The sequence below is a fragment of the Cervus elaphus genome, chromosome 9, assembly GCF_910594005.1.
Source record: "Cervus elaphus chromosome 9, mCerEla1.1, whole genome shotgun sequence".
In the NCBI taxonomy this organism is placed as follows: domain Eukaryota; kingdom Metazoa; phylum Chordata; class Mammalia; order Artiodactyla; family Cervidae; genus Cervus; species Cervus elaphus.
In genome coordinates, this window is record NC_057823.1 from 72,627,920 (window position 1) to 72,640,802 (window position 12,883).

The 12,883-nt window shown below is 44.4% G+C and overlaps 1 protein-coding gene across 3 annotated transcripts in view; it reads right to left on the minus strand.

Annotated features, from left to right (window-relative positions):
* C1QTNF2 (C1q and TNF related 2) overlaps positions 1-12,883 on the minus strand; it is a 58,818-nt gene that overhangs the window by 20,347 nt on the left and 25,588 nt on the right. Inside the window, exon 1 of one of the 3 annotated variants that reach the window (XM_043913458.1) lies at positions 1,724-1,863. The exons of 1 other annotated variant lie outside the window; for it this stretch is intronic. In XM_043913458.1, coding sequence (XP_043769393.1) covers positions 1,724-1,843 — 120 coding nt within the window. In that variant the 5' untranslated portion in view covers positions 1,844-1,863. Of the gene's footprint in view, positions 1-1,723; positions 1,864-12,883 lie in introns of those variants that run through there. One more of the 3 variants, XM_043913457.1, reaches the window with a different exon arrangement.

The window sequence follows — 12,883 nt, forward strand, 5'->3', positions numbered from 1 at the left end:
AGCCTTAACTAACTGGGCAACTGTGTGTGTGTGTGTGTGTGTGTAGTATAAGCCAGTGTGTGTGTGTGTGTGTGTGTGTGTGTGTAGTATAAGCCAGTTATAGCAATCCACAAGTCCAAAGGAAGATTATTTTCTTGAAAAAATATTTGGCATAGAATTCCCTTCACAAGTGAAACCTAGATTAGAACTTGATTAACAGAAATCTGACTTATGAAGCAGTTTATCTCATGGAGGCAATGCCAGCTTAGCAGGCCTCTGACCTGGAGGAAGGAGTAGGGGAAGCTATCAATGAGCATTTGGGAGTAGAAAGCATTGAGCCTGGGACTGTGGCAGAGAAGGTCCAGTCATCTATGTCCAGTCTGCAGGTGAAGATGAGAGGAGGAACAGCAAGATAAGAAAGAATGGAGGGATGTGCAGAGAAAGAAGTAACTTCCTGGGGGAACTCGCTGAATATCTCATGGAGGCTGAGTGGCTTTCAAGATGCCCCAGACTTGTGAAAGAGAATTCGTTTGTGTAATGGCACACTATACACAGGAACAAAGGATATGCAGATACAGAAAGATGAAAAAGCAAGTTGCAGCAGGGAATGTCAAGTATGACTTCTTTGAGTTAAACAAGACAGATACAGATAAATAGAGATGTATATCTATATTGTGTATATATAGGCAGATTTTATATATATATATATATATATATATGAAATTTCTGCAAGGACACACATCTTGTTAAAGGGGTTACCTCCCAGAATTGGGAAAGGGTGTGTGGGTTTTTACTTTTCACTTTCCACCTTTATATACTGTGTGAATTTCTTAAGATAAATGTTGTTTTGTGTCATTTAAAACAAAAGGTAACCCTAAGGCTTGAGGACTGGAAGATAGGCAAGGTTGTGTTCAGTGGGGTCTCTGGGAGATGGCAGGTCTAAGGAGGGGACCCTTGAAGGATTCGACGCAGGAGAGTTTTGCAGTCAAAGAGCAGAGGATTGCGCTGAGGTTGTGCAAAGGCCTGACCTGAGCCATGAGAGGAGCAGTCCCAGAAAGGGGCAGTGGCAGTGGGGATGGAGAAATAAGAACAAAGGAAATAAGACAAGGCTTGGAGAGAGGCAGCAGGGAGGGAGAGTGAAGAGCATTGTGAAGAACTGAGTGCAGATCTCAGCTTGCGGGTTGCAGATCTCAGCTTGCCCATCTGAATGATATATTTAATTAATGTCAAGAGTCAATGAAATAATGCACTTGATAGGTAACTATGATTGTTAGCTCAGGTGTTGGGCTCAGACTTACCAGGGTTCAAATCCTTTTACCACCAACGGCTAGCTGTGTGACTTGAGCAAGTCATTATTGTCTCTGAACCCGGTGCCCCTTCTGCAGGTGGGGATAACCTGTTGTCATGGAAATGATGCTGGCAGGGCCTGGCACAAAATAAGCGCTCAACAAACCGTCGAGCTATTACCATTACTATCAAGAAAACCACTGAGCACAGATCCTGCCACAGGCTCTGTAAGCGCTCAGTAAATGTCAATTCCTGTTGTAATTCATAAGGCAGAGGACGAGAGCCAGGAATCTGCGGGTTGCCCGGCCTGCGATGAGGGGCTGGTGGCGGTTCCCTCCCTCGCACTTCCTCCTACCCCCGCAGTCATTGTGCATTCTCCCGCTCCCTGCCCGCACTTAATGTCCCTGCCGGAGGGCAGCGGAGGTGCGGGCCGGGCGGACCGCGTGTGGACACTTACCCTCACCGCCGCCGGCCACGTCCAGGGGCGTCTGCAGCCACGAAGCTCTGGGCCGTCCCGCCTCCCGCTGCTGCAGCCCAGCCGGCACCCGCCCCAGGCATACTTTTCCCATCCCGTCATGGGCGGGAGAGCGTTCCACCCGGTCACGTGGGCTGGCCCGCAGAGCGGCCGCGCACTCTTGGGCTCTGATTGGAAAAACCTTTCGGCTCCTGTGACAACTTGATTGTGTCTATGGATCGTACCGTGCGTAGAACTTGTCAGTGCTTTTGAAGATGTCTGTGCAGGAGAGTGATCCTTATCCTGGCGTTTGCAAGGGTGTGGGTATGTGGCACGTGTCTAATGAGTCCTGTGTGTGAGCATGCGTCTCACTGTGAATCTAAGAGTACTGTGGACGTGACAGCTTATAACAGAGTACCTTTCCATGTGTACTGAATGTAAGGGTGCTCCAGAGAGATCATGAATTATGTGTATGTGTTTAGTTTTATGTGTGTGTGTGCATAAGAGCATGTGTCCAAATATACATCAGGGCTATGTCTGCACATACACATGCATATATCCAAGCTTGTAGCTTGGTGTGCAACAGAAGTGCTCTTCAGTTGTGGTATGTACACACTAGTGGTTGGATGTCTATGTTAGGTGCACGTTTAAATGTGTGTATGAGTAGGCAATGACTGCTTATCAATGTGTATGTGTATGATACTGTGAGGCACCTGTTTGTGCAGTGTTTATATGTAAATGTACCTTGGTGTGGGTTTTGTCCAGATGTGAATGTATGCACACACATAATAATGGATGGGGGCCCCTGTGGCCCCACCCTCATCTCCCTCCTCCCCATAGGATGAGGCTTCACTGACCTCACTAACTCTCTGGCCCAGCCTCAGGTCCTTGAGAGACATGCCCCTGCTGGAGGACCCCAGCCCCCAGATGGGCAGGGTGACCATGTTTAGGTAGCAAGCAGACACCAGAGGAAAGAAAAGTGATTAGAGGCCTGGCTTTTGCTTTTCCCTGTTCCTTCCCCTGCTTTCTTTCATTAGCTACCAGCATTTCACCTGGCTGCCAGAGCATCTGATGAACAGATGGTATATGACCCAGGGTTTATTAATGCAGATATGCATTCAAATTCTCATGCTGGTTCCACCACTGTAGACACATCAGTTACCTCGGGTAATATTTCACTTTCTGAAAAGTAGGGAGAATAATAATTACATTACTTGCTCTGTCTTTCCCCTCGGAGTTGTGACACTCTCTCACAGAGAGGTTTGGTAAGCCATCGAGCTATGTAGAGAATTAATATTAAGTAAATATTATTTGAGGATGAAAGTTAGTGGGCTCAGCAAACATTTAGTAAACATCTAGTATGTGTCAGCCCCCATCTAGGTGCTGGGGATCTAGATGCACCCATACTCAGCTGTATCTGACTCTTTTGTGACCCTACGGACTGTAACCTGCTAGGTTCCTCTGTCCATGGGATTCTCCAGGCACGAATACTAGAGTGGGTAGCCATTTCCTCCTCCAGGGGATCTTCCTGACCCAGGGATTAAACCCATGTCTCCTGTGTCTCCTGCATTGCAGGCAGATTCTTTACCACTGAGCCACCTGGGGATCTAGAGGTAAACCAAATAGACTTGGTGCCTGGCCTTGTGGAACTTATAATCTAGTGGGGATGATTCAGGTGGCTTCATGTGAAAATGTGTAACAGAAGAGGGAGATACTGAGTATGAAACTGGGAGGTCAGGGGAAGACCTGGGGCAGCAGCGTTCAGTTGAGCCTGAGGGATGGCGGGGGCTTGTCTAGGTGTAGGGGAGTTGAGAGAGTGAGAGCTCTAAACTCTCATGTGGTAACATGTGGAGTGGAGTTTAGTGTTTCAATTCACAGGTGGTTGGAAAGGGGACCTTGGTCTGTTCCCAGATGTGTCAGGAATAGACAAGGTGAGGGAACCTGGCTAAGGATGCCTGGAGGCCATTCAGAATCTAAAGGGCTCAGGAAAGCCCCTCTCCTAGGGTAGGTAAGAATCTCTCTGTTATCCACGGGGCTCCACTGTGACTCAGGTTGAGATCACGGGCACACCCTTGTTGGCCAGAAAATGGTTAATGAATAGCATAGGGAAAGGCAGCGGTGCCACACTTAGCATCGGGCAAGCATCTAACAAGTGTTTACTGGCTGCGTTAATGGGAGTGGATGTTTTCCCAACTTTTGGAGGTGCCCTGGAACCCAGGTCCCCTGAAGCCGAGGAGATTCCCGGGGACCTTGTCCTGTGGGTCTTTGCAGTGGTGATGGTTTCACAGAGCAGGAAATCTAAAATATTCATGACATGGCTATTCCGGGAGCTGCTTCTAGCTACATGGGGGCTCAGGACTTCTTCTCACTAACTTATTTATGTTTTTTATTCAGTCCACAAACATGTATGACCTGTTATGAATGTGGAGACAGGGAGATGAACTTCTGGTCTACAGGAAAATGAATGTGAGCACAAATTAAGATACAAAATACAATATGTCAGAGGAAAAGTACAATGTGTTATAAAAAATGAGAAGGCTTCCCGCCTTTGATTGAGTTCAGTTCATTTCACAGTTTCATTCATGTCTGGAGAACATGCTCACCGCTGAATGAGAGAAGATGAATACATTAGGATACTGATGACCAGAGAGGGTTTACAGTCTGATAGGGGCAGCCATGTGCCTGCCAGGGTAAATTTGCTTTTCCACATCTGTCCACGCCTCTCATGAGTGTGCCATCCCCTACCGCAGAGGTTCTTGTTGTTCACTCACTCAGTCATGTCTGACTCTTAGCTACCCCATGGACTGCAGCATGCCAGGCTTCTCTGTTCTTCACTATCTCTCTGAGTTTGTTTAAATTCATGTCCATTGAGTTGATGATGCCATGGCTGGAAAACTAAAAACCCGTTTACTAGGCTCCTTGCTGCTGGGTTCCTGTTTGAGATTTAGGTTTAGTTAGTCCTGTGTGCTTGTGCAAAACCTGAATTCAAAACTGAGTTAGGAAGAAAAACTGATTGAGTTTGGAGAGGAGGCAACAGCCTGGGAGAAATCCATTTTGCTGGGATCAGCCCAAAAGGCACAGAATGGCTCTGGAGTTCTGGCAGTAGCTCCTGGTCTCCAGATTATATCTAGGATGGTGCGTTCCTGTAGCCAGAGACTGGGCCAGTTCACCTCTGAACTCTAGCTTCCCGATTGGATGTGTGTGTGGGGCAGGGGGGCGTGGGGGTCCAGTACTATGGATGGTGTTCTGGGAATCATTCCTGGATGCCCAGGCAGAACTCGCTCTGTGCTGATTCTGAACTCACTTGATTTTCTTTGTTAATTCCATGTTTCCTTAAAATAGCTTGAAGAGTTTTATCTCTTCACTTGAACCCTAATTGGTATGTTATGCTGTGAAGTACAGGTGCCAGAAAAGTCAGAGAAGGAATATGAGTGCACATAGGAACAAGCAGGGAAGAAATCCAGAGGACTGCAATTCTTTCCCCTTTCAATTTCACCTCCTACCCTTAGCCCCTCTTCCACCCTATAGTCAATCTGCAAATGAATTAATCAATTGAATTGATTGTGTCAAACAACTACAGTGCACAAGGCACTCTGACGTTGAGTGTCCCAGTTGTGAACAGATACACAAGGTCTCCACTTATGCAAAGACGGATGTTCTACCAGGACTCAAATATTTAACACAGAATTCAAAATCATGGTAAGAGTTATGAAGGGAAAGAAGAGAGAACTGTGGGAGAAAATGATTGTGTGGAGTCTGCAAGAGAACTTATTTTGATTGGGAGGTCTGGGAAGATCGTTCCAGTAGGTAACATTTAAGGTGAGCCACACAGGAATAAAAAGGAGACAACTGTGCCAAGGGCAGAGGAGGTGCAGGAGAGGTGTCAGGCAGCAGGAACAGAGTGTGGAAGACCCATGTGAGCCTTTCTCAACGTCTTCCTGTTGCTCCCTGTGTAATAGCCATAGGACAATGCCTCAATCCTCAGCCTTTTTGTAGCCTCAGTAACTGAAAGCCCTCTGTGATTTGTCATCCTCCCAGACATTTCTCCTGTTTTTCCCATGTGACGGTGTTCCTCAGTCTTGGCATTAGTGACATCTGGGACTGGATGAGTCTTCCACTGTGGGGACTGTCCTGTGCCCTGTTGGATGTTACCGCTGGCCTCTACTCTCTAGGTGATAGTACTTAGGCCTCTGCCCCTAGTTATGACAAACAAAAGTAATTCCAGACATTGCCAAACGTCCCGAGAGGGGCAATGTTGCCTCTCTTTGAAAACTGCCGCCTCCCTGCCTGCTCCCTGCCCCCTCCGCTTTGATCGGGTGGTCTTGCTGGCTCCCAAATGCACCTTTAACCTTGTATGTTTCTGCACCTCCACTTAGGCAGTTCCCCCTAATCATTACCTGCTCTTCTGCCCCTCCACAAAGCCTTACCCATATTTGTACAAGAAATGCATGGCTCTTATCTACCCAGCATCCCTATGTCCTTTGGTTGTATTGGATGACTCTCATGTGTTTGAGTGCCTGCCCAGGTGTGTGGACCTGTGACCTTTCCTTCTGTGTCCAGTTAAGAGCCAGAGGCTGAATGTGAACCAGCCAGCCCCCCAAGCTAAGCCAGCCAGGCTTTCCATGGGCTCTCCATGGAAGGACACTCTTCTCTTCTGAACTGTTAACTCTGAGTATAGAGCCCTAGACTGCCACCAGCAGGGAGCCTGCCACTTGGAGAGGGCCTGCTCCAAGCCTGTGACCACATTATTAGAGCCTTTTGTTCAGAGACTTGCGCTAAAGCATTCACATTCTCTGTTCTCTCTCACCCCCCTTAAGCTAGTTGGGATTGTTTCTGTCAGTTATCACAAAAAGTGTCCTAATTCAATTTCCCTCAATGCCTGGTTCAAATCTCTCCCCTTTCATGAAATCCTCTCAACTTAGGACAGTCTGAAGGAAATGTTTGCTTTGAATCCATTGCTGGTGGTTTTCTGGAGCCAGCAGTCAATTCTTTGCCTCTTTTCCCAAGTTTGAGTTTAGTGACATCAAGCCGCTGTTTGAAATCATCATAGAATAATTATACCATGGAAATCAGCGAATACTACAAATCAGGGGTCTCTTTTTCCCACTGCAGCCAGTTCACCAGCATACTACTGTCTAAATCTTCTCAGTTGTACCCCCATTTGAATATTAATCATTCACTACTTTGTGACATCTCTTGCTTTTCTAATATGGTGAAGTTGGGAAGGCAAGTGCCCTCAACGTAGGCTGAATCTAAGTCTTCAGAATCTCAAAGGAGGAAAGGTCTTGAGAAATAATTGGTCCAAGGTCTTCACTTCACACACAAGGACAAAGAGATCCAGAGACCTTCAGTGACTTGGTAGTTAGTTGTGAACTAGTAGTAGTTAGTTGGTAGTTAGCCTGAGATCTTTTGACTTACACGCATTATTAAAATACAGGCCTTCCTGGTCTTCCTCTGTGCCTTTTTCAACCTTTCCTTTCTCTGATTTTGGTACAAAAGAGGGTTTTAAAATGATTGTTGAATCACTCCAAATAGCTAACGGCCAAGATCCAAGTTGTCAGTGCTTACATTCAACAAGGGACTTCGAAGTTGTGAAGTCTCCAGAATGAGATCATTCCAGATGGGGTCTTAATAACGTGGCAGCACTGGGGAGACAGCTGTTCACAAAGGGGACTTGCTACCTTCCCGTGGAAAGATCACAATGCTGGAGTGAAGGTTGGCTGCCCTGGGTGTTACAACACTTAGAATGAAACAAGATGATAGTTGAATTGCAAGGAAAGCTTTGCAGATTTCTAAAAATTCAAAATACACTATTTTTTTTTTAATATAGCTGTTCTATATCCAGCAATTTATCCTGGAAGTATTCATATGGGTATCCATTGCAACCTTGTTTGAACTAACAAAAGACTGGAAACAATCTAAATGTTAAGCAATAGGGGACTAATTAAATAAAGCATTATATATATATATGTAGGTATGTACACACACAGGCAGAACTCTATGTACTATTATGGACTTTTCTCCAAGACATACTGTTTAGTGATAAAAATAAGGAACAGAATGGTATGTATAGTTTGCTGCCATTCAAATTTTTAAAAAAAGAGGAGAGGCTTCCCTGGTGGCTCAGTGGTACAGAATCTGCCTGCCCATGCAGGAGACATGGGTTCGATCCCTGGTCTGGGAAGATCCCATATGCCACAGAGCTACTGAGCCTGTGCTCTGGAGCCCGAGAACTACAGCTCCCGAAACCTGTGTGCCCTGGAGCCTGTGTTCCACAACAGGAGGAATGCTCGCAGTGAGAAGTCTGTGCACCACAACTAGAAAGTAGCCCCCACCACCACAAGAGAAAAAAAAAAGCCCACACAGCAATGAAGATGCAGCACAGCCAAAAATAAATAAATAAAAATTTTTTAAAAAGAAGAGGTGAGGAAAACACAGATGCACATGGATGTATGAGCATATTCTATCTCTAGGAGGATATACAAAAACTTGCAACAGCAGAAGTTGTCTCTGAGAGAGGAACCGGAAAATAGCAATAAGAGAGAGTTCTATTTTTTTGCTTATGTCTTTTGGAATAATTTGACTTTTAAAACAATGGAAATCATTACTTAACACTCAATAAAATAAAAACTAAAGAAATACTGTGTTGTGCTTCTTAGAAATTCTTCTTTTGCTCTGATAGATGAGTTAGATCTGGGGATGTGGCAGAGAGTTTAGGGAGCTAATAATAATATCCCACTGACAATTATATACTTACTTTTTGGAAAAAAAAATTCTCAAAGAACAGTTTGTTGCAGTCTTCCACTTTTGGGACAAGTACAGTTGAAGGAACTGGGGTCCAGGAGCAAGGCCATCTTCCCAAGGTCACACAGTGAGAGAAGGGCAACACTGGGATGAGAGCTCAGAACTCGCCCAGGCTTAAGTTCCTTCTTATTGGCCATGTTTAGCTGGGCAGAGGGCTTCAGCAAGCATAGTTTTCATGGGAAGAAAAAGAAGAACCAGAGAATTGTAAGGGGCTCTTCTGGTCTGAGGTTTCAGGAGAGTTAAAGGCCTGAGCCAGCTACAATGTCCCAGCACAAATGTCCCAGCACAATGTCCCAGCCACAATGTCCCAGCACAAATTAAGTCAGACCAAAATAGACACCACTTATATTCAACGGGAAATGACCCAGAAAAGATCCAACCAGTTTCCAGATGTAACTTGAAAGGCTTCAGTTGGAGAGGCTTCATTTTGGAATCTGATGCAAAAGCCTCTTGATGAGATTTCTCAACTCAGTTTGTGGATCAAAAAATGAACAGACGTTTGATTTAAGGGAGATGCTCTGTTAAGAAAGTCTAGAGCCTTCTGGTTTGTAGAATCAAGCTTAGAGAAAGTAGCCTATGAGTATAGGAGGCAAATCTTTGCCACGCTTTGCAAGCGTAATTTTGGGAAGGAATATGTGAAATATAGGGTCTGTCCCTGCCTTTTGGCTGAGAGGAAGAGCAGACATCCCAGATTGAGGAAATGAGGCTTGTTGAAACTGCATAAATGAGATTTACCTTGTGGCTAGAAAGAAATGTTTTATTCTGTTAGCCGCTGTGATGTGGAAAGAGATTAATTTCTCTAAACCTTGTATTTTAAAAGATTTCTGCAGATTTAAGAAATACTTAGAAGACACTTAACTCTACACATCTCATCCACTTTATTATAGGTATGATAAAAAATTTAAAAAGCACACAAGAGACTGTCTAATGTGCTACTGATTATGAAGATAAAAGTTTATGTGCACACACATTTTTAACCACTCTTTAAAGACATGCAACCTGGTAGTCTTCACTGTACTGTCTCCATTTACCATACGCCTGTTTCACATTTTAAAAGTAAAACATGCTCTTAAAAACCTCAAAGGGGGGAAAAAAAAAACTCAAAGGGAAAAACATACCTTTATAATGGAGAGATCTGGTGGCCAATCTGTTAATCAAGTAGGGAAATCTAGCATTACCAAGTGCATGAAACCTGACGTTTACATGATACATCCAGGTTTTAACCTGACTATAATTAAACCTTCACACCTAACCTCTGATTAGCAGAAAGCATAGGGAATAGAGAAACTAGGTGAACACAGGAGAAAACAATCAATTCAGAGAGTGAGGCATTCTTCAAAATGTTAATGTCATATAAATATTAAAAGGAGGTTTAAAAAATTAGGAGTAAAAATTTTGGGGGGCAATTGGAAGAAGTTTGAATATGGTCTGAGTATTAGACAATATTAGGGAATTATTGATAATTTTCTTGTGTGTGAATAGTGGTTTTGTGGTTATATAGGATAACGTCATTCTTAGTGGATGCACGCTGAAGTATGGAAGGAGGAATCACGGTGTTGGGAACTTATTTTTAAATGGTTTAGAAAACACACATGAACACACAGAAACTCACATACACACATGAACAACCCCTCCACTCCACCCCACTCCTGCTACACACGCACACAGAGTTGATTAATATTAAGCTGTATTCTTAGTTTCAAACTGAGCTAGGTGATGTCAGGGCTGGGACTCTGCAAATGACTTTTCTCCTCTGCCATTGGACCTTCTGCTAGTCTGCCTGTAGGGGGCTCTAGGAGAGAATTAGTAGTCTAAAGGAGTCGCAAAGAGCTTGCTTGTTTGTTTTGCTTCTGTTGCTCTCAGCCGCACCCAACCAACAGTCCCTCACCCTGGGAATGACATTTATTTTCTGTAGAAGCAACTTAAGTTTACATTTTTTCCACAATCTCAGAACCAGCCTCATTATGCTTCTTCAGACACACCTGTTGTTGCTGTTCAGTTACCCAGTTGTGTCTGACTCCTTGCGACCCCACAGACTGCAGGATGCCACACTTCCCTGTTCTTCACTATCTCCTGGAATTGCTCAAACTCATGTCCATTGAGTCGGTGATACCATCCAACCATCTCATCCTGTGTCCCTTCTCCTCCTGCCCTCAATCTTTTCCGGCATCAGGGTCTTTTCCAGTGAGTCAGTTCTTCACATCAGGTGGCCAAAGTAATTGGAGCTTAAGCTTCAGCATCAGTCCTTCCAATGAATATTCAGGACTGATTTCCTTAGGGTTGATGGGTTTGAACTCATTGCAGTCCAAGGGACTCTCAAGAGTCTTCTCTAACTCCACAATTTAAAAGCATCAATTCTACTGTGCTCAGCCTTCTTTATGGTCCAACTCTCACATCCACACATTACTACTGGAAAAAACATAGCTTTGACTATACAGACCTTTGTTGGCAAAGTGATGTCTCTGCTTTTGAATATGCTATCAGGGTTTGTCACAGCTTTTCTTCCAAGGAGCAAGCATCTTTTAATTTCATGGCTGCTGTCACCATCTGCAGTGATTTCGCAGGCCAAGAAAATACTTGTATCAGCTGGCTAATGCCTTCTCTGTCCCAGCTCCATGGGACCCCTAATCCAAGCTTCTAAATTCTATTAATCCTGAGCTCTTCTCTTATTTTCCCAGCCCTAAGGATGGTAGCTGCTTTCTGTGTTTACTACAGTATTCCTTTTACCTTTCTAGTTCTCTAATACCTGGTTGACAGTTCTTTAAATTCTTTCTGCAAAAGTAACTGGTGGTGTTTGCATCTCCTGACTGAACCTTGGCAGATACAGAAATTGGAACAATGGATCTCAGGAAACAGACCCCCTTTTTTTAGGTGTTTGGGTTTGTCTTTAGACTTGAGTGCGATGTTGAACTCCTTGTCATGGAAATGAGATGCTAGTAACTCAAGGCATGGAGTGGCCCTGATTAATCAAACTGTTGGCTGTAGATTATTGTGATAAGGAACCTCCTGAGGACTTCCACTGCAGGGGTTATAGGTTCAATCCCTTGTTGGGGAACTAAGATCCTGCATGCCACAAGGTGCAGCCAAAAATAAAAAAAAAGGAATCTCCTAAAGCAGGTATTGTAGGAAGCAAGTACAAGAGAGAAAAAGCAGACCCCAAGAAAGGCATGCAAAAGCATTATCAATCTTGCTGACCAGATACCTCAAGACGTATGACTCTTGAATTAAGTCCAGAGGGAACAGAAAACATCTTGAAAGCAGGATGTGTGCCTGGAGGTGGGAAGCCATCATTAGGCTGTTCCATGACCTGGTGTCTCTGAGTCAAATGTTTCTTGTATCTGGGGCTTTGTTATTTAGACAGCAACCTAAATCATTAGTTAAAAGTAAGTCTCTCTTAGTTAATCTTCAGGTCACACTCCTAGCCTATCTTTAACAGCCATATGGCTCCATATGCTTCTGAGGGAATGTTCTCCCTTGCACGTACTGCCCTGCCTGAAAACATACAATAAAGCTGACTTGATCAGTTTGGGTACCTTCACCTCGGAGCGGTGTTGGTCCCCTGACCCTCGCTTTCAATTCTCTTGTCTTTCTCATTCTTTCTCTGTATTGTGCTTTTGGGAAACCCTGGCTTGTTGAGTTGGACTTGACAAGTGGCGGCCAAACAGGGACCTGAAAGTGAAACCAGCCTATGAGGCTCAGCTCGGAGCAGCGGAGAACACGGGGAAATCTAGCCGGTGCGGCGGATGACTGAAGTACTTGGTAAGTACACTCCCGAGGATTTGTCAATCAGGGTAACAATGGGGCAAAATCCTTCTAAGCATGCAGAATATATGCAGGTCTTAAAGACTTTGTTGAAAAACTCGGGAGTGCAAGTCTCTCAGTCTGCTGTTAGACTTATTTTCTGCTATTGAAAAACATTGCTATTGGCTTGATCCGGCCCAAGGAACTTTAAGGTATAAAGAATGGCAAGAAGTAATGCGTTGCTCGTGCCGAGCTTATCAAAGTAGAGAAAAAAATACCCTTGTCAGTATGGTCATTAGGAAATCTCATTCGCACAGCTTTGGGTCCACTACAATCCGAGGTCTCCGAGTGTGATGATTCCACTTCTCAAACAGAGACACAATTAGAAGAAGAGTTACATATATATGACAACAGTGATTCAGAGGAGGAGAAAAAACCTTTAAAAACAAAAATTAAAAGAGGGAAATGGTATGGAAATAATGAACAAATTTTGTTTGCTAGAACAGCTTGCCCGTCTGCACCCCTGGGTGAGTCTCCTCCTTTTGATCTGGAGACTCCTTGGGATGATGGCTTTATGTTAAAGCCACAAGTAACCATTCCCAACCCGATCTCTCCATT